The following is an 18204-nucleotide window of genomic DNA, read 5'->3' as shown; positions in this document are numbered from 1 at the left end:
ATATCACCATTTGGGTATGGAATAAAATATGTAGGGCAGTCTGAGGACTTAAGCAGGGTTGCTGCTGAGCAAGTCCTTTTTAATGAGAGCTTCCGTGCCAACAGCAGAGACTGCTGACATTCTGGAAGCTTTAGCTGCCCCCTCAGTTAAGGGAGGGTGTGATTGATCATGGGGAAGATGTTATTTTCTCTTTTAGGTTAGCAAGGTTTTGTGATGATATTGGGTGGTGGTGGTTTTAAATTCAGGTATGTGATGCATTAAACATATATCTATTTAATACCAGGCGTATAAAGCTGCATTGGAAAGTTTGGGTCACTGTGAATATGCGATGAAGGCTGGCTTCCACTTGAACCCAAAATCTATTGAAGCCAGTTTGCAGGTAAACACCCCCCCCCCATCTTTTCCTGGCAAATATGTTTAATGTAGATAAAGCTGAATTGCTTGCATATGGATTTCTCCCTGACACATTGCTTTGGTGTTCTGTCTCTAAAGGGGTGTTGCAGTGATGCTGAAGCCCAGCAGACTGGCCGGAGACAGACCCCTTCTCAACCCATTCAGTGTGAGCTCCCCACAGTTCCTGTTCAGATAGGTGCCCACTTCCTAAAAGGAATATCCTTTAATGAGTCGGCGGCAGATAACCTGAAGCTCAAAACGGTAAGTACCCCAAATCTGTATCAAACCCAATAATATTTTCTTTGTTGGTAGCAAGCTCCGTGTGGATAGATTACATTCAAAGCAAGCATTTTAAACCTTGTCCCACTTTAGCAAGTTTATTCAGGAAATATTTAGTGTTTTGGTATTTAAAAGATAATGGATTGCAAGCGAAACTGTGTTCCAAAGCTAATGGTCACATCCGGCCAATTGTAGCCCTTCTGGTTGAAGGGACTAACAGGCCCGGTGATGCATCTTTTCTGCTTTGTGTCTTGTTTCCTTAAAGCTTACTGGTAGCATTCTCCAAAAGTTAGAGGCGGTTTTCTTAAATGCTCCTCCTTCCACTCCATGTGCTGACTTGTTTTGTGTACAGTGGTACCTCTGGTCGCAAACGGGATCCATTCCGGAGGCCCGTTCGCAACATGAAAAGAGTGCAACCCGCAGTGCTTCTGTTCATGTGTGGGATGTCATTTTGCACTTCTGCACATGCCTGAGCGGCAAAACCCAGAAGTAGCCCTTTCCGGTACTTCCGGGTCGCTGCTGGATGTAACCTGAAAGAACGGAACCTGAAGTGGACATAACATGAGGTATGACTGTATACATGTTGACTCTGCTTGACATGAAGTGCCTCCTCACTTCTGTCTGAAGAGGTGAAGAGAGACAGAAGACAGATCCTCACATATGGCCACAACCAAGAGCAAAGTCTCTCCTTGCAAAGTTCTAAGCTGCTGTAACTATGATGATGATGTTGGCACAGTTTTGCTGCACTGGAGTTACCTGTTCCAGAGCATCTAGTTCTTTGTCAGCCACATTTTTTGCAGTGTATGGAATGGATTGGCCTGGTTTAGTATGGAAAGAAATTGGCCACAGCTCAGTGGCTTGAAAAAAGGGAGCTATGCTTCATGATAGAGGATTTGGGCCACTATTTGGTGCAAGAGGTTTTCTGCAAAGATATGTTTTGAACCTTCAACATGGTGAATTGTTTCATAAAAAGTCAGCTTCAAATAGGATTGTCCTAATTTTGTATCTTTTGCATCACATCTGGATAATTTTTTTAATATTTTTTAATATTATTTACTATCATTTTATCCCTCTTTTCAGACAGTTGTCTTCCAAAATGACTTATATTGGTTTTAAAAACAGCTGGGATGTCTTATTGGGCTTACAAAGGCACACTCAATGGAAGGGAAGTGGAGACATAGAGTAGGAAGGAGGCCAGTTCTTTTAAGGCCAGAAGGAAGTGGGTGAGCTATTTATAATCCAGTTGGGGCCAGGATGACCTTCCCTTGTTCTTCTTCTCTTGAATAGCAGTTGGTGACTCTTGTTCCTTTGGCCGATGGTTGGGACCAGAGTGTCCTTTCCATTTGCTTCTGCAGTCCCAGGACAATTGGCAGCGGGACCCAAATATTCTGTCTGGCAGGGAGGAAGACACAAACTTTTTCTCCACACTGGATGAGACCAGGCTACTCTCCCCCTTATAATGATGTCCTTTCTGGGAGTTGCGGAGAAGCAACCTCCCAAGGGCCTAGGCCAATGGCAGTGGCCAGAGTGTGTTGCCTTCAACTCTGAAATTCTTGAGCAAGCTGGTAGTTGGGTTAAGACTTTATTTGAAGACTGCTAATATGAAGTTTTAAAAATACACATACATATTTTAACACTGTGAACATCTAAGCCTCCATTCTCCAATATGTGGCACGTACCATGCATCTTAGAAAATCCATGCATCCAGTGAAGTGGACAATAATCCATGAAAACCTATTCTATAATTAAAAAAAAAAAAGTTTTAGAGTGCCACAGCACTCTTTGTTAATAATAGATCTTCAGCAGCCTTCCCTTTATTATCATTCCACATAATCTCATGCTACTTCTAATAAGCCATTGGAACCCCAGCCCTGGTTGCTGTGCGTTTCCTCCTGAATTCAGGAAATCTACACAGATATAGTATGAAACAGAGATATCACCATTGGAATGAGGGTGCTGGTGACCACTGGAAACAGCAGGCACGGGGGGAAGTGTTGGGCTAGAACCATCATAATTTGAACATTGATTTAAGTAATAACTGCAGTCGTCATTATTTATGTAAGGTGTTTATATATGGCTTAATTACCAAAGTGCCTGCATGCATGGTGGGGAAAGGGTATCATGACTTGCTTGCTTCCTGCATAGCAATCTTGTTTTGTGTTCTTGTTTTTGCAGCACACGATGATACAACTAATTAAAGAAGCTGGCTGCCATAATGGAGTGACCCCAAGGGATGACTCTCCTGTGACTGAAGTGCTGAACCAAGTTTGCCCTTCTACATGGCGGGGCGCATGTAAGACGGCTGTACAATTGTTGTTTGGCCAAGCTGGGCTGGTAAGTAGCCATGAGTGCACAAGTGTTGATTTTAGAATACTTAAATCGTTCTTTACAGCTCCAAGGATATCTCAGGGCAGCTTCCAAAATATTTGCCCAATATAATCTCCTTCAAGCATAATTTAAGAAACAAAATAGTGTGTTTATCAATTTGGTGCCAAGATTGTTCAGGCAGCCTTTCCTGCCCTCATTCTTGGTCTTCTCTGGTGCTGCCAGGTAGTGAGTCTGCTTTGGTGCTCTGAGGCAAGGCAGTCGGGTCAAGCACCTGGAGCTCACTCAGCCCATTATGGTGAGGGGGCATGTCTCCTTTGCTGGCAGCAGGTAGTTGCAAGGTGGCAGCTCCAATTGAGGACCTCTAGAGCCAGGTAATGGTACTGAGCAGTTGGAGCATACTCAGCTCATGGATGGAAACCATCTTCCTTTGCTAGCAGTTTCCAGGCAGAAGGTCTTCTGGGGCAAGGGAGTCAGGCTGAACAGCTATGTGAGGAGAGTAAAAAGGGGACAGCTGACATGCGGCAAATATAATTTAGTTCTGAAAAATGTATGGGTCATCATCTATATGTTGGAACCTGTAGCTGATGGTTGCAGTGTAGAGTGCTTTGTTTTGTATGCCAGTCAGTCACCTGTGTCCTTTTCCAGGATACCCCATTCCATACCTCCTCAATCCCCATCTGTTTTCTTCCTCCTAACAGTCAGTATCCCATGGCCACTGAGCACAACCAACTCATGTTGGGCGTTTTTCATCCGCATCCCCAATAGGCTTTTGTACCTCTACAAACCTTGGGGTTTGCCCCAGCCTGCTGATTCCTTCCTCTTGTGCATGGATGGTGCAGATTTGGCTCCATACAGATCCACACTCAATATTTGTATATAAGATGATGCTATTAATTGACCAGCTTCTCCGTTATCCCTTTTGTTTTGGGGAACTTATATTCCACAGAGTAAAATATTTGCCTGTGTGGAAACACACGAATCGCTATCTCCATCTACCTTATTGCACAAGATCCTTGACTCCAATGAATAAGAGGCATTGCAAGGTTTGGGTAGTTTTTCTTTGTCTGCTCAGTCTCAAAGTAACTCTGGTCACTGTAACCAAGAGCTGAGTTGTTGTAGCAACTGGAGTGTTAGGTTTAGATTCAGGAGGGAAATACCTTGGAGGAAGGTATAACATAAGCAATAAAACAAGTGTTTGAGATTTGAAATTGTTGCCTTTGTGTAGAAGAAAATGAGAAGTACCGGTGCTTGGTTGAAAAGAAGGAATAAGTGCAATAGGGCCTTAGTTGTAGTAGCGGGGGTAAGGGGTGGTTTGCCTCCAGGGGTACCAAGCCAAGAAAGTTAGCTGCTTCACCTGCAGAAATCATTGCAGTGTGTTCTTTTGCTGTCTTTCTGAGAAGAAATCCATGTTGATGGGAAGTCGAGGAATTGGCCCCCCAAATAGTGCTGCTGCTTCTATTTTGTGGTCTTGTACTGTGCAACAATTATGATTTCTTTTAAACTGGAATTTCCCATTTTGAAAACACTGCCTGTGCAGACTCTTAAGAAATCTGCTCTTGCCATCAGTCTTCTCATTCACATTTTTGATATGTGATGTTGGCCCAAGTCATGTGATAATGTGACTAGAGCAGGGACTTCAATTAGAAGGACAGAAACTGCCACAGACTCCTCTTTTTTGCTGGATAGAAGCAGTGATATCTGCATGTTTATGTTCTACTTGCATTGCTTCTAATTTGGTGTACCGATGAGACATTATCTTCCGTTGTTTAGATTGTCCTCTAGGTGGGTGTTATGGAGGAAACATCTGTAAAGCCAGAACAATGGAAGTCGGGAGTCATTTCCCAGGCTGGGCGTGAGAAATGGCTGTACTGTGAGATTAGCTTGTTTAGATAAATGAAACACAAGGAGTTGGTAACGTGCTTCCTCATCCGTTGAAATGCTGTTGGCATATACTACAACGCCACTTAGAAATCCTGAATATTGAGTGGTATATAACTACCTGAAAATATGGAAAATAAATACCACTGATACATACACTCCCACAATTGAACTTTAAGATCTCAAGGCTTCATGGGGTATGGAGGAGAGCCTTTAAATGTATGGGCATTGTGCAGGCAGTGTTTCCACTAGATCATAGAATAGGACTCCTGAACTAGGCATTTCTCTATTGTTCTTTATGAGACCTCAGTCTCCCTGTCCTATGCTGATAGCAAGGAAGCTGTTCCTTTTTATAACATTCCAAATTTTGCAGCACCTTAACTGTCCAGATAGAATGCAGGATAATCTTATTGTGAAAACTTGTTTTATAATCATAGGTAGTAAATTGAGAGGGTAGAACTATAAAATGGTTTACTAGATATCAAGTAGTTGCAGCCTCCCAAAAGGAGGACAAAAGGAAAGGCCCAGATCATGTGCAGCTGAAAAATCTTTAGATAAGCCTTCCTCTTTTTAGTTAACAGTGGCCTTTTCAGATGTTACACTGTAGGATTTATCAGAGTAAATGTGAAACGATTCTTCTACACCCACGCACCCCAATTAAAATTCCCTACACGTGCCCCTCTTGCTTGCCTAGTGGTTGAATGCAGTAGACTGATGTCCAGCCCTTGTAGCAGTGGGGTGGTGCTTTCGCTAGTTTTAGGGAGTGACATCTTACTCTATCGCTTACTGCTTTTTTCTTCTTGAATAGGTCGTTGTGGATACAGCACAGATTGAAAACAAAGAAGCATATGCACCACAAATCAGTTTAGAAGGTTCCAGAATTGTGGTTCAAGTCCCATCAACATGGTAATTATGACTTACTACTTTGGAAAACTCGGGCAAGCTTTAAATAAACAAATAAATAGGGACATTAATTTTTGGAATGAAAGTGAGTGTTGTTGACAGGAGATTTGTTATTAAAAATTGTTTCCTTAGGTGCCTGAAAGAAGATCCTGCAACAATGTCTCTGCTGCAGAGAAGCCTGGATCCAGAGAAGACTTTGGGACTAGTGGATGTGCTTTATACTGCAGTGTTTGACTTAAATCGTTGGAAGGAGGGAAGGTAGGTATGATTTGTTCTGCACTCTTACCACATAAGGGTTATGCACAGATGATGCCTCATTCAGGAACACTCGGTCACATGTGACAAGAGAAGATGGCAATAACAAGTTTCAGCCAAGGCTACCAGGTCTTAATGTTGAAGGCTAAGTAGTGGGAATGTAAAAGGGACGCGGGTGGCGCTGTGGGTTAAACCACAGAGCCTAGGACTTGCTGATCAGAAGGTCAGTGGTTCGAATCCCCGTGACGGCGTGAGCTCCCGTTGCTCGGTCCCTACTCCTGCCAACCTAGCAGCTCAAAAGCATGTCAAAGTGCAAGTAGATAAATAGGTACCACTCTGGCAGGAAGGTAAACAGCGTTTCCGTGCGCTGCTCTGGTTCGCCAGAAGCGGCTTAGTCATGCTGGCCACATGACCCGGAAGATTGCAATGACATCTTCACTCATATTGCTGGTGAAAGTCACTGTTTTTGCATCCCTCTGCCTGCAGCGCCCAGTGCACTGAGGAAGAAACAAACTAGCCGGGAGCTGGAGGCAGAGGGACTCAAGTGGCGGCAGTTTCACCAGCGATATACCACTGGTGAAACTTCCATTGCACTCTGCCCTGGCAGAGGGAGAAACAAGCTGCACTGGTGAGTAGAAGCGGGATCAGGGCTGCTCAGCTGGGAAGCCTGCCCTTTCCAGCTGAGAGAGCCCCGACCCTGCTCCTGCTACCGTCTGACTGCCTTGTCTGGGAGGGTGTGCTGTGCCTTTCCTCCCAGAAAAACAAAGCCCACCCTTCCAGTAGAAGGCAGCCAGGTGGCATAGTGGCTCTTTGATGCTGCTGGCAGGCCCAGCACTTTCCAGCAGCCCCTTTCCACAGGGCATGAATAGGGTGGCTTTGTGCCCTATTCAAGGTAGGTCACGTGGCCCCATGCCACCAAACAGTCTGGCCAAGGAGCCCCAAGGTCCTTGCTGCTCTAGCAGGAGTGGCAGGGACACCAGGGCTGGCCCCGCTGGGGGCGGGTGCCCTCCCACCCCCAGCGGAGCCTGGCCAAGGAACCCCGGGCTTCCTGGTGGTCATGTGTGAGCGGTGGGGACTCAGGGCTCGCTCAGCTGGGGGCAGGAGCCTTTCCACCCCACCCCCCGGCTCAGCAGCAGACTGGGGCCAGCTGTATTGGCCACAGCCTGCAAGGCGCTAAGGTGAAAGCGTCTCAGCTCCCATGGTGAGAGCTGCAGCAGTTTCATCCAATACCACGCAGGCTGGGGCCAACACAGCTTTTTACAACATCATGGTTTATCACCAAACCTTGATGTTTGGCTGGCGATATACTGCGATTTTGAGAACCCAACATCGCCCAGCCCTATTCAGAAGCTTAATATTACCCGGACAGATTTTTAGTGGTTCATTTCTTGAGGCAACATTTATTTATTTCTTCAAGTATTTATAATCCACACTTGTATAACAAGGCAGGATACAACATACAAGAGTACAGTAAGGTTAGTAAAAACATAATTAAGATCAATAAATATTTAACACTCTTACATTTAATTGTGAAAAAGCTAAGTTATGGGGCAGCTCACACAAATCAATAAGAAATAAATATTGGACTGTCTAATCCACAGTTTTGTGAATGCTTTGATTTTTTCTTAGCTTGGTTAACCTTTTATACTGGAGGTTGCCACATCTGGCTCACAAAGTTTTTTGAGCCTACCCTCAGATTTGTCTTTTTTTTTTTTTTTTTTAAATGACTGCTGCTATGGGTCCCCCTACTGTAATGCCATGATGCCAAAACTTTGTTGTGGCATCTTCTAAGATCCCAAATTTTTCCATTTCAAAAAATAAACATTTTTTCCGACATTACCACTTCCATAGGTCCCCTGCTTTGATTTAATGGGTAGTATTCAACTAAGTTTTACTCACAGTAGACCCATGGAAATTAATGAGGTCCATTATTTTCAGTACGTCTAAGCTGAGTACAACTTACTTGAATGCCAGCCAATGATGCACTCAAAGACCCCCACTACCTCTATGCCATTTTTTTTTTAAAAAAAGTTATTGATGATGATGTTGTTGCTGCTTTTTAAAAAAAAAATGTTTAATGACTGCTTCCATAGATACCCCACTGTGATGTCAAAAGGTGTTTTGTTGGGTCCCCTTGCTAAAATTTGTCATATTAAAAATCATCTTACTGGCCACTCTTGTAAGCCCTGCTGTGTTTTTGTAATATCAAAAGTTTTGTGACCTTTTTCAAAAAACAGAATGACTCCTTTGTTCACTCCCACTTTGATAAACAGACCTCGGAGTGTTAACCATGGATCAGTGCAACTCCCAACTCAAAAATAGTTAGGCACCCCTGTTTTATACATTATCATGCTTTTCAATACCTCCAGATTGCATGCCTTAGTCCTAATTACTGTAAAGTTGTTTTGAAGTTGGTGAATGTTGCTTTTTTTGCCTGAAATAGAGGGTTCTTTTTGTTAAACAGAGAGCAGGCTTTGCCGTGTATTCAGATCCAGCTTCAGCGTGAGATCTGTGACTTCGGGGGTCACATTGACTTACCATCTGGAAATGGAAGTAAATCAACGGGTGGATTGCAAAGGACTTTCTCGAAGCTGACTTCACGATTTACAAAGAAAACATCCTGTTCCAGTTCAAGCAGCAGTGGAAGTTACTCCATTCCTAGTACACCTTCCAAAAACCTTTTCATAGCTAACAACTCAGAGGATAAAGCAAAAATGCCCAACAATATGGATGCCCGATTGCAGAGTATTCTGAACATTGGTAACTTCCCCAGGGCTGTTGAGTCGGCCCAGGCAACGGCACAGAGTGGAAGCCATCAGGTTGTTAATGGGTTCCTCCTTGATAGGCGTAATGGCAGCAAAGCAGATGACAGCAAGGATGCCAAAGGCATGAATTTACCAACTGACCAAGAAATGCAGGAGGTCATAGATTTCCTCTCTGGTTTCAACATGGGCAAGTCCCAGCAGACCTCTCCGCTGGTGAAAAGAAGAAACTCGGTTGCATCGTCTTCGGCAGCAGCAGAGCAGAAGCCAGCCACCGTGCCACAGCAGTCCCAGTCTTCGTCTCACACACCTTTGCACCATCTCCAGCAAGGGTTGCCACAGCAACAGCAACAGCAGCAGCCACAAAAGCCCCAGCAGCAGCAGCAGCAGCAGCAGCAAATGCATTACTATCAGCACCTGCTGCAGCCCATTGGGTCCCAGCAGCAGCAGCAGCAGCAGCGTCCACCTGGCAAGTGGCCAACCAATTCCAGCCAGCCGTCAGCCCAGACTGTTGGTCCGGGGTTGTCTCATATGCCTCAGTGGAGCAGTCATGCCTTTCCTGACCTGAGCTCTGACCTGTATAGTTTGGGTCTTGTGAACAGTTACATGGACAATGTGATGTCGGAGATGCTGGGGCAGAAGCAGCAAGGACCTAGAAACAACACGTGGCCAAACCGTGACCAAAGTGATGGAATCTTTGGGATGTTGGGAGAATTTCTACCTTTTGATCCTGCAGGTGTGTGCATGTTAAGTAAATGCAACCTTCTACTACCACATGTTCATTGAGTAATGTGTTTGAACGTATTGAATGTTGCCCATCTGTAGACACAAACCATTTGTGTCTTCTGCAGGTGATGGGAAAGATTATAGGATTACAAGAGCAAAAACAACAGCAGGGGTTACCTTTAAAAAAAGTCTGCCAAATATTGGGTGAGGAAAGATAGTTTTTGAGGGCAGTAATTTTTGAAAATGTCATCTTACTGATAATCTTACTGTTTTATTATTTTTGAAAGTTTTCTACAATCAAGTGGTGTATAAATTTTATGAAATACACAAATATCTTAATTTACTGGGTGGGACCCATGTCCACATCTTCAAACACTTGACGAATCACTAGGAATTTCCCTACTGCATCCTACCCTGACCTCCCAGATGTGTTCTGTGGGGTGGGTAAAAAGGGAAAGTGTGCTCCCTACACCTCCTCTCACTGCCACTTTCTGCTTTCTAGCTCACTTAAGTCTGTGGCAACCAATTCCTGTTCCCAAGGTAGCACAATTTAGCCATCCTGCTAGTCAAGTTTTGTTCAACTTAATAGGATTGAACAGATTTGCCTTGCTGAGGTTTTTCAGAGTATGTTGGGTAGAGGGGGAACATTCCTTTGGACAAAGTCATCTTAACAGCAGGATTTTTGTGCCTCTTAATTTCTTGGATCTGCTTCCTTCAGACATTCTTTAGTCTGTTCCATCTTTATGATGCAGATCAGTCTCTCTTAGCAATAGCAATGGCTTTCTGAAATTAGTTTCCCCAAAGGTCTGATGGGCTGCCAAGCTCCATAGCAGTATGATATGTGGAGATGATGGACTTACATGTGAATATACATGGGCAGCTTTTTGGCTCCATGTTGTTGGAGGCAATGACTGACCCGACATGGGAGCAGAGGTAGGGCCTGACTCTTCCTTTGGGTTGTCTCCCTTACTTGTATTCTTCATTTGTTTGATCCTCCTCTTGATTTAAGCGTACTGAATGGATTTCAGTAGTATTGATCTGTCTTCCTATTGATGTGCATTCTAAAATAGGATCTAAGCTTCTAAATAGATAGGTAGATAGATAGCCATGCACACAGACAAAGCATTTCTTGGGCTTCCACTGCACATGATGTCACCACCACCTCTCTAATCTGCTGGTGGCTACAATGTTGGGGATTTATGTAGCATATTTTGCCTGCCCCCACATAAATCGCTCCCTGGTGAAGTTCTTAATTTTCAGCACTTCAACAGGCATTCCCAGTCACTGACTAGCTTCCATTGTGTTTGTATGCATGTGTACACATTCTCATATTCTCTCTGTTTGTCTGTCTGAGGGGTAGATGGCGGATCATTGCAATGGAAATAGCCAAGTGTGTCAATAGTTGACTGTCAGGTTTCTTTTTTTTACTCCCAGTTGGCTCTGATCCAGAGTTTGCTCGTTATGTGGCTGGGGTCAGTCAGGCCATGCAACAAAAAAGGCAAGCACAGCACTTCCGTCGCCCCAGCAACACACGTAGCAACTGGCCTCATCCTGACGACCCGCACAGAACCTGGCCTTTCCCAGAGTATTTCACAGAAGGGTAAGGAGCTACGTATGGCACCCTTGTGTACATTCAGCTTTGCAAGCAGCTGTAAAATTAGGGATTTTTGCTGCCTCAGTTATATATCTTGTTTAGACATACCTACCCATATGCTTAGAAAGTTGAGGTAATTTTAATCTGTTTTAGTATTGAAACTTTTATATGTTTTAAAGTATAGTTGTGATTTTTTCTCAATTTTATTGTTTTAACTTTTTGTAAACCACTTTGAGGGGATTTTTTTACAATCAAGTAGCGTATAAATTTTAGTGTGTGTATGCATGACCACTTTGCGTGAGTCCAGTTAACATGCAGCTGCCAACACGTGTGCTGCTTTTGTTCCTGGAAGGGGTTGGTGCGGGGGCAGAATGAGCTTACGTGTGACTTCTGATACGCACAGTGACCCAGAACGGAACCCCTGTGCAAACAGGGAGTTGCCTGTTTATAATATTTATACTGCAGCTCTTCCAAGTTCAGGATTGCATTTCTGTGGAGCATGTGGATATTTTCTGCTTTGGTTCTGAGGCCGTAATGTAAGGTAGCACCTTTCTGATGTGGTTGGACTCCAGGTCCCATCATTCCTAGCCATTAACTGTGCAGGCTGGAGCTTATGGGAGCTGGAGTCCACAACATCTGCAGGACACCAACTTGGCTGCTGCTGCAGTAACGCCAGTTTTAAAGGGTTGTTAAGTGAATATATACTGGGTCTTTAGAAGGGATAAGGATTCCATATGCAGTGCCTGAACAAGCCATGGGATAAATGCTGTAAGATGATGCTGAATTTGTCAGTTTAGTCTTATTTTAGTGTTAGCGTTCATGGAGATTTTTCTTCTTGCCCTGTGAAGGTTCAGTAATGTTTAAGAGCAACTAGGGTGGTGAGCCTCCCTGCCACCACTCACATCTCTACTGTTTGTCTCTTTCTCTTGATTACTTCCCTGCTCTCATCTCAGGGAGATGGCAAGCAGCTGGTCAGGTACTCAGGGCGACTCTGCCAGCTCCAGTGATGAGACTTCCTCTGCCAATGGAGACAGTCTGTTTTCCATGTTCTCAGGGCCAGATATTGTTGCTGCAGTCAAGCAAAGAAGGTGAGTTGAATTCTTGTCAAAGCAGTAGGCTGAATCTTTGGTTTTGTTAGTGGATAAAGATTTTGCCACCTTAACTTGCAAGGGTCAGGCTGTTCCAAAACTTTCCTGTGCCAAGTGTGAGTCACAAGGCCAAGTTAGGTCTGGAAATAAGAAAGAAATCTGAACTACTCTTGGCTGTCTTGCCACCTACGTTTTGTTTCTCCTTTAATGTTGCCTGAGCTTGCAGTTGTCTCAGCCCTTTGAAAGAAGCAAGAATAGAAACCAGCACCCAGAGGGTTTGGGGAATATGCTATAATCTTCCATTACTGGTTGTGGTTCTGACTACTTTTCCCTTAATTTGTCTTGTGGGATTTATTCCTTCTCATTAGTACGTGGCTGCATTGGTGGAAGCTAGGAAAGCCACATGGACGTACTGCATGTGATAATTCTCTGCTATAGTGACAGGCGTGCTCTATTATTATTATTATTATTATTATTATTATTATTATTATTAAAAGGAATAATAATAGACATGTGGCAAACAGGTGTTTGAAAATGCAAATGTGGATTGGCTGTGGCTCCCTCTTGAGCACACCCAGCAGCAAGCACCAGATTTGCAGCTGTGAAATAACCATGAAGCTAATAAAAGTGCCCAGTGACAGAAAAGAGGATCCACAATTGAAAGTCCAGTTAATCAGTCCTGCTGATTGAAGAACAAGAAAGCTGATGTTGAATAGAGAAGGCAGACTTCTCTCAACAAGGCCAATGTCACACAGTTTTGACAACAGCATGCCTGGTGCTGAGTCCATGTTCATAAATACTATTCCTCTGAAAACCAGATGCTGCTGAGGCAGAACTGCTACTGCCAAGGGAGGTCTGTAGCCTTGGTGTCCTGCTTGAAGGCTTCCCCAAGGCATAAACCAAGCTATTCTTAGGGACAAGAACCCTGTGGTCCCTAATGAATAGTGATTGTGACCATCCTACAGCTATTTGAGCAGGACTGGACAATTAAATATTAAGTATTGCAAAAGTACAAAACCCTGCTTTGGTGCAATATCAGAAGCACTGGTCCACAGTTTTTATTGGCTGCAGTATGGCCTAGCTGCTGCTGTGCCACAGACTTCTATCTGCCTTGTTGACTAGGTGTCTGAAAGTTTACTTTAATCCATAAACCTTTAATTGCCATGAAAGTAGCGGGTTAGATGCAAAGGCCCTTAGTACAAGTGTACTTCAGTTATAAGACTCCAGTTGCCCTCTATTTTGGCCACGGAAATACAGCATAAAGTGTTATCAGAACTGAAAAATATTTTCTCATTTAAGACCCTGCCATGACACTAACAGATCATTTTCTCTCATTGGATAAATATTTCCACAGGAAACACAGCAGTGGGGAGCAAGACCCGAGCACACTTCCTTCCCCACCACTCCTTTCTACAGTGGATGATCATAGTCAGGCAAGTATCGGGCTGAATAGTGCCTCTTTTTGGGTGGCTAATGGTGGAGGGGGCCTCTTTGATGAATTCTAGGTGGCTTTTCTTTTTTTAAAAATCCCTCAGTAAAAATGTTCCCTGAATTCAGCCCAGTTTTAAATAGTCAGTTTCACTATACTTCCAGATTTTCAGGCCAACAAAACTGCACTGCTTCATTTTTTATTATAGACAACTGAATATGCTCCATGGAATTTATTGGAGACTCCAAAATGTTTCACTTTTACTTTGATCTTAGGGGGTATAGATCCATTGGAGATACATTTCTCCCTCCCCTTCTCTGAAAGCCAGATAATATATTGGGCTGCTGGGAGAACTTCCCAGGTGAACGGTATTGCTCTGTGTGGTGATTGATCTAGGAGGGCTTTGACCCCAACAGGCTGCCAAGCAACATGGCTGGGTGGCTCTTCCTCCTTCCCAAGGGAGTGCTTTTGGAGTGTTGCAGAAATGGCAAAGAGGTGGCACTAACTGCAATAATAGTCCAAGTTCTAACCAGTGTCGGAGAAAGAACTGTGGGAGAGTTTCTTCTTCATTGCTCCCCTCCCATCTGTAAGAGACAAGAATATTGGCTCTTCCTGTTCCTGGATTCTGTCACTTTAGTGCTCTCGAGGGAAGGCACTGGAGGTGGGGCTACAAGTGGGGCCCTTATGTGTGCTGTTGCTCCAGGACGTAGTGGTTTACATGGGACAGAGTTAAACTGCTCCAGTGGGCAAGATTTCTGTAGATGCCCCAGGAGTTCAAGTCATCAGTGGGACAGGTTACCTTGCACTCTGATAATGTTTCTGTGTGACTGTCATTCACTCGTTTGAAAGAAAGTGGTATACTAAGGAACATTTGCAGCAGGGCCAGAAATGGTTCCCGGCACTGGATGTGCAGGAAGGAAGCTCAGATGTTGTCATTGGTCTCTTGCAGGACAACAAAACCAAAACCTGGCCTCCGAAAGCTCCTTGGCAGCACACACTGCCCAGTCAAAACATGTCTTTGTACCAGATGAGTAGCCCTGCCAGCCAGTGGAATGACACCATGCAGATCCTGCAGTCACCCGTTTGGTCCACAGCCAACGATTGCACACCATCAACAGGGATTTCCTCCACTTTTGCCTATGCGCAGCAGCAGCAGCAGCAATCGCCGCCGCCGCCATCTCAGCACAAACCGATGAATAAGGGCTTTAAACCTTTTCCAGTCAAGCACGAACGCAGGCCATCTTACATGCATCAGTACTGACGGCTTTTTCTAGCAAGAAATGCCGCAGAGGACCAAAGTCTTTGATGTGACAAACATTTGCTTTGTTTTACAGTTGTGCGGTGGTGGCTGTCTCTTCTGGTGGTTCTGTGGAGTGACAGCTTCTAGTGGTGATTCTCTCTCTCTCTGTAGAGTGCTGAGCAAATGGTGCCAAGGTGTTACATGTACACACAACAGCCCTAAACTGTGATGCTTTCAAAGCGTATATGGACTACCCTGCTAACAAACTGCTACATTATTACCACAGAAAACACTGTATTTTATAGCTATTTTTTCATATAGATTTATAGTTACCATTTCTTGCTAAAACAAATTTGAGTACATTTTTAAGCAAATCTAGCAGTTTTGCTCAACACTCCTTTTCTTTAGATTTCTAATTGACAAGGTAAAAAGTCTTCACTCCGGTGACATCGGCTGCTGTAGCTTTTTTAATGCATCAGTTGTTAACGTGCCACACAAGCTCCTGGTCACAATAGTGGTGCACAGACAACTGCAAAAAGCTTTTTCCAGTTATTTGCTTCATGCAAAAATAGCTGGAACCACTCCAGCCCAGGTAACTTGTGACATAACTTAATGGGCATAATCCACCTGTAACCTGAGCTCAAGATCCATAAAGTAGTTTGGGGTGGATTGTGTTCATCTGTGGCTGACACTACATTAGAATACACAATTTGATACTTTTACATTTGGCCAAAGGCATTATCCATACAGTGCTCCTTAAATGTATGAAAGAATAGTTAAGACTACTTGCAAATATTTAAAGTCTTATTTCAATGCTAGACTTAGTGTGTAAAAACATGAGCTGGCTCAGAAGAGAGAGAACTTAAAAACACTATTTTTTTGTAGTGCTAACGATTAAAGTAACTACTTTCAGTCAATATGTGCCATTAAATAAATGAACCTGTGGAATTAGGAAATAACCTTCCAACCAAAGTGGATCTGGGGGAATGACTGGTGCTTAAATTGAAAAAAAAAGGTAAATATGTATAGTTATCCCATTGTATATTAATTGAGGTGAGAGAAGTCTTTATAAAAACCTATTTAAATTTTCATATTTCATCTTTGAAAGAGTAATTATAAACCACAATATTTTCTGGTATAAAGGTTTTTGACAGTATTAATATTATTTTTATATTTTCTTAAGTCATATCATTCTAATACATTGACAAGTAAAATGGGTTATTAGTTATAAATGCATATAGTTTTTTGATGAAGATAAAAGCACATTTAAGTTCCCATTTTCTACAAACGAAGTACATGTGTATATTAAAGATACCAAATTATATATAAATATATATAAATAAAATACACAACACTAAACGTTGGGGTGGGCAGAGTCGAGGAACCCCTCCCCCGCCTTCTGCTTGTGTGGTGATGGGCCATCTTGGCAGGCCCAGAATGTTACTATTTGTGCTGGTTGAAGATGCCAATGTTGCCTGTATTTATGATATTGTCACCATGTTTCCTCAAAACCCACCCTTACCATGTTTACAGAGTTGTTTGCTGTGCATAACTTTAGTCATGTGCTTTGCACAATCAGTGTGGCTTCTGTCTGTAAATTGTTAATGTTTTGTACCTTCTGCTAAAAATGTTGGTGAATTTAACAAGTGGGGTTTTTTTTGTTTTTTTGTTTTTTTAGTTTCCTGAAGTACACCATTGAAAACTTATATTGGACCCTACAATCTATTGCAGTTGTATGCCACAATGATTTCAGGTCAAAGTACAGATGTTTGTTGCGTTGACGTTCCCTACAGAGCATCTAAACTGCAGTTACAAATGAGTGGTAAATACAAGCACTGGCAGTTTCTAAAATTGGAGTGAATTGTGGAAATACAGGTGTGTCGGTTTCTGTCTAGTAGGTGCTACATCATCCTCTGCTTCCAATTATGCTGAACACTGGTAATTTTCCCAAGTTGTTTGCACTTGGCAACCAAATGTTGCCATGTGATGTTTCACACTGCCAAGTGCATGGGGTTTGGTGCTTAGTTAACTTACCCTTATTGCAGTACTTCTGTGAATAGCTAATGCTTTGGAACTGGAATTGTACATTTTGTATTTTAATTTTAAAGCTCCTGTAAGTAAAAATAACCTTATTTGCTTTATTAAAGATATACCTTTAATAGTAGGTTATATCTTGTTAAAATAAGGTTTCTGCTGAAGATAATGAGCACCATCAAGCTGCAAGTTAATTTCAGTGGAGCTTTCCTTGCTAGCCCCCAAATTACAACATTGACACAAATAGATACGAGCTGAAATACCCCTAGGTCTGTCCCACTTTGAGGATAAGGCATGATTGTGGAATTACTGAAAAGATGGCACATTCACTCTAGATGCAGCTGGATCGCGGTTGGTATATGAGGGTCTTGTGTGTGTGGTGGTAGGGAAATAAAATCCAAAGTCTTATTGGACAGAGGCAGGCCCCTTGCAAGGAACTGTTGAATCCTGGCCTTGCAAAAGCAGGCACCATCCCTTGCTCCTAGATGCCTCCAGGGCAGGAACAGAGTTCTCTCCAGCTCTTTTCCCACTACTGCCAAGACAGCATGATAGAGAACACGGTCTAGATTGGGGGGGGGGGCAGAATCCCCTCATAAAGACTTATATTATCTCACTTTTGATCCCTCATTCTTTTACTTATTTACAAAAATGAGGCTCTTGTGCCTTAAAACATTGCTGCATTTGTGAAGTTCCCTCTGCTTGACACACATTTCTCCCCTCCCTGTGTCATTAAGGATTAAGTACTTGCTTGAATTTCTCACAAGCATGTGGGTTCCAGCCTGCTATCATAGTGTAACTTTGATACCAGTGATTTTCATTCAGGTGCCTCTTTCAGTGTTAACTTACCAAGTATGAAGTCATAGGCAAGGAGTATGTATTCACAATGCCACATGAAACCAAAAGTCCCGTAGCTCCTGCTCTGATGTGGGTGTAGAACTGATGTGGGATCATTTGCAGACGTCGTTGGAAACCTCACCTACACCATTCCAAAATCAATTTTCTTTGTTGAGCTAGCCCTTAGACTTGGTACCTAGGCCAAGCCAGCCTCAGTCCCTAGCATCCTCTATGCTTACAGCAGGCATGACCAAACTTTGCCCTCCAGATGTTTTGGGACTACAACTCCCATCATCCCTAGCTAACAGGACCAGTGGTCAGGGATGATGGGAATTGTAGTCCCAAAACTTTTGGAGGGCCAAAGTTTGACCATGCCTGGCTCACAGTCTTAATACTACCGCGTGTAGGGTATGTAACACATGCTATGTGGACACATTTTCTGAATGGAAATGTATCTGGAT

The 18204-nt window shown here is 43.3% G+C and overlaps 1 protein-coding gene across 1 annotated transcript in view; it reads left to right on the top strand.

The window, feature by feature from the left end:
* GARRE1 (granule associated Rac and RHOG effector 1) overlaps positions 1 to 17039 on the top strand; it is a 53807-nt gene extending 36768 nt beyond the window's left edge. The window contains exons 5-14 of the mRNA XM_083452837.1: positions 284 to 379; positions 493 to 654; positions 2848 to 3006; positions 5687 to 5784; positions 5914 to 6039; positions 8501 to 9534; positions 10959 to 11124; positions 12072 to 12206; positions 13561 to 13639; positions 14585 to 17039. Coding sequence (XP_083308963.1) covers positions 284 to 379; positions 493 to 654; positions 2848 to 3006; positions 5687 to 5784; positions 5914 to 6039; positions 8501 to 9534; positions 10959 to 11124; positions 12072 to 12206; positions 13561 to 13639; positions 14585 to 14896 — 2367 coding nt within the window. The 3' untranslated portion in view covers positions 14897 to 17039. The remainder of the gene's footprint in view (positions 1 to 283; positions 380 to 492; positions 655 to 2847; positions 3007 to 5686; positions 5785 to 5913; positions 6040 to 8500; positions 9535 to 10958; positions 11125 to 12071; positions 12207 to 13560; positions 13640 to 14584) is intronic.
* Positions 17040 to 18204: the final 1165 nt, after the last annotated feature.

This window comes from Podarcis tiliguerta (genome assembly GCF_965153285.1).
Source record: "Podarcis tiliguerta genome assembly, chromosome: 8".
NCBI lineage: Eukaryota > Metazoa > Chordata > Lepidosauria > Squamata > Lacertidae > Podarcis > Podarcis tiliguerta.
The sequence above is the reverse complement of the archived record's forward strand: the minus strand, read 5'-3'. Positions and strand labels throughout refer to the sequence as shown.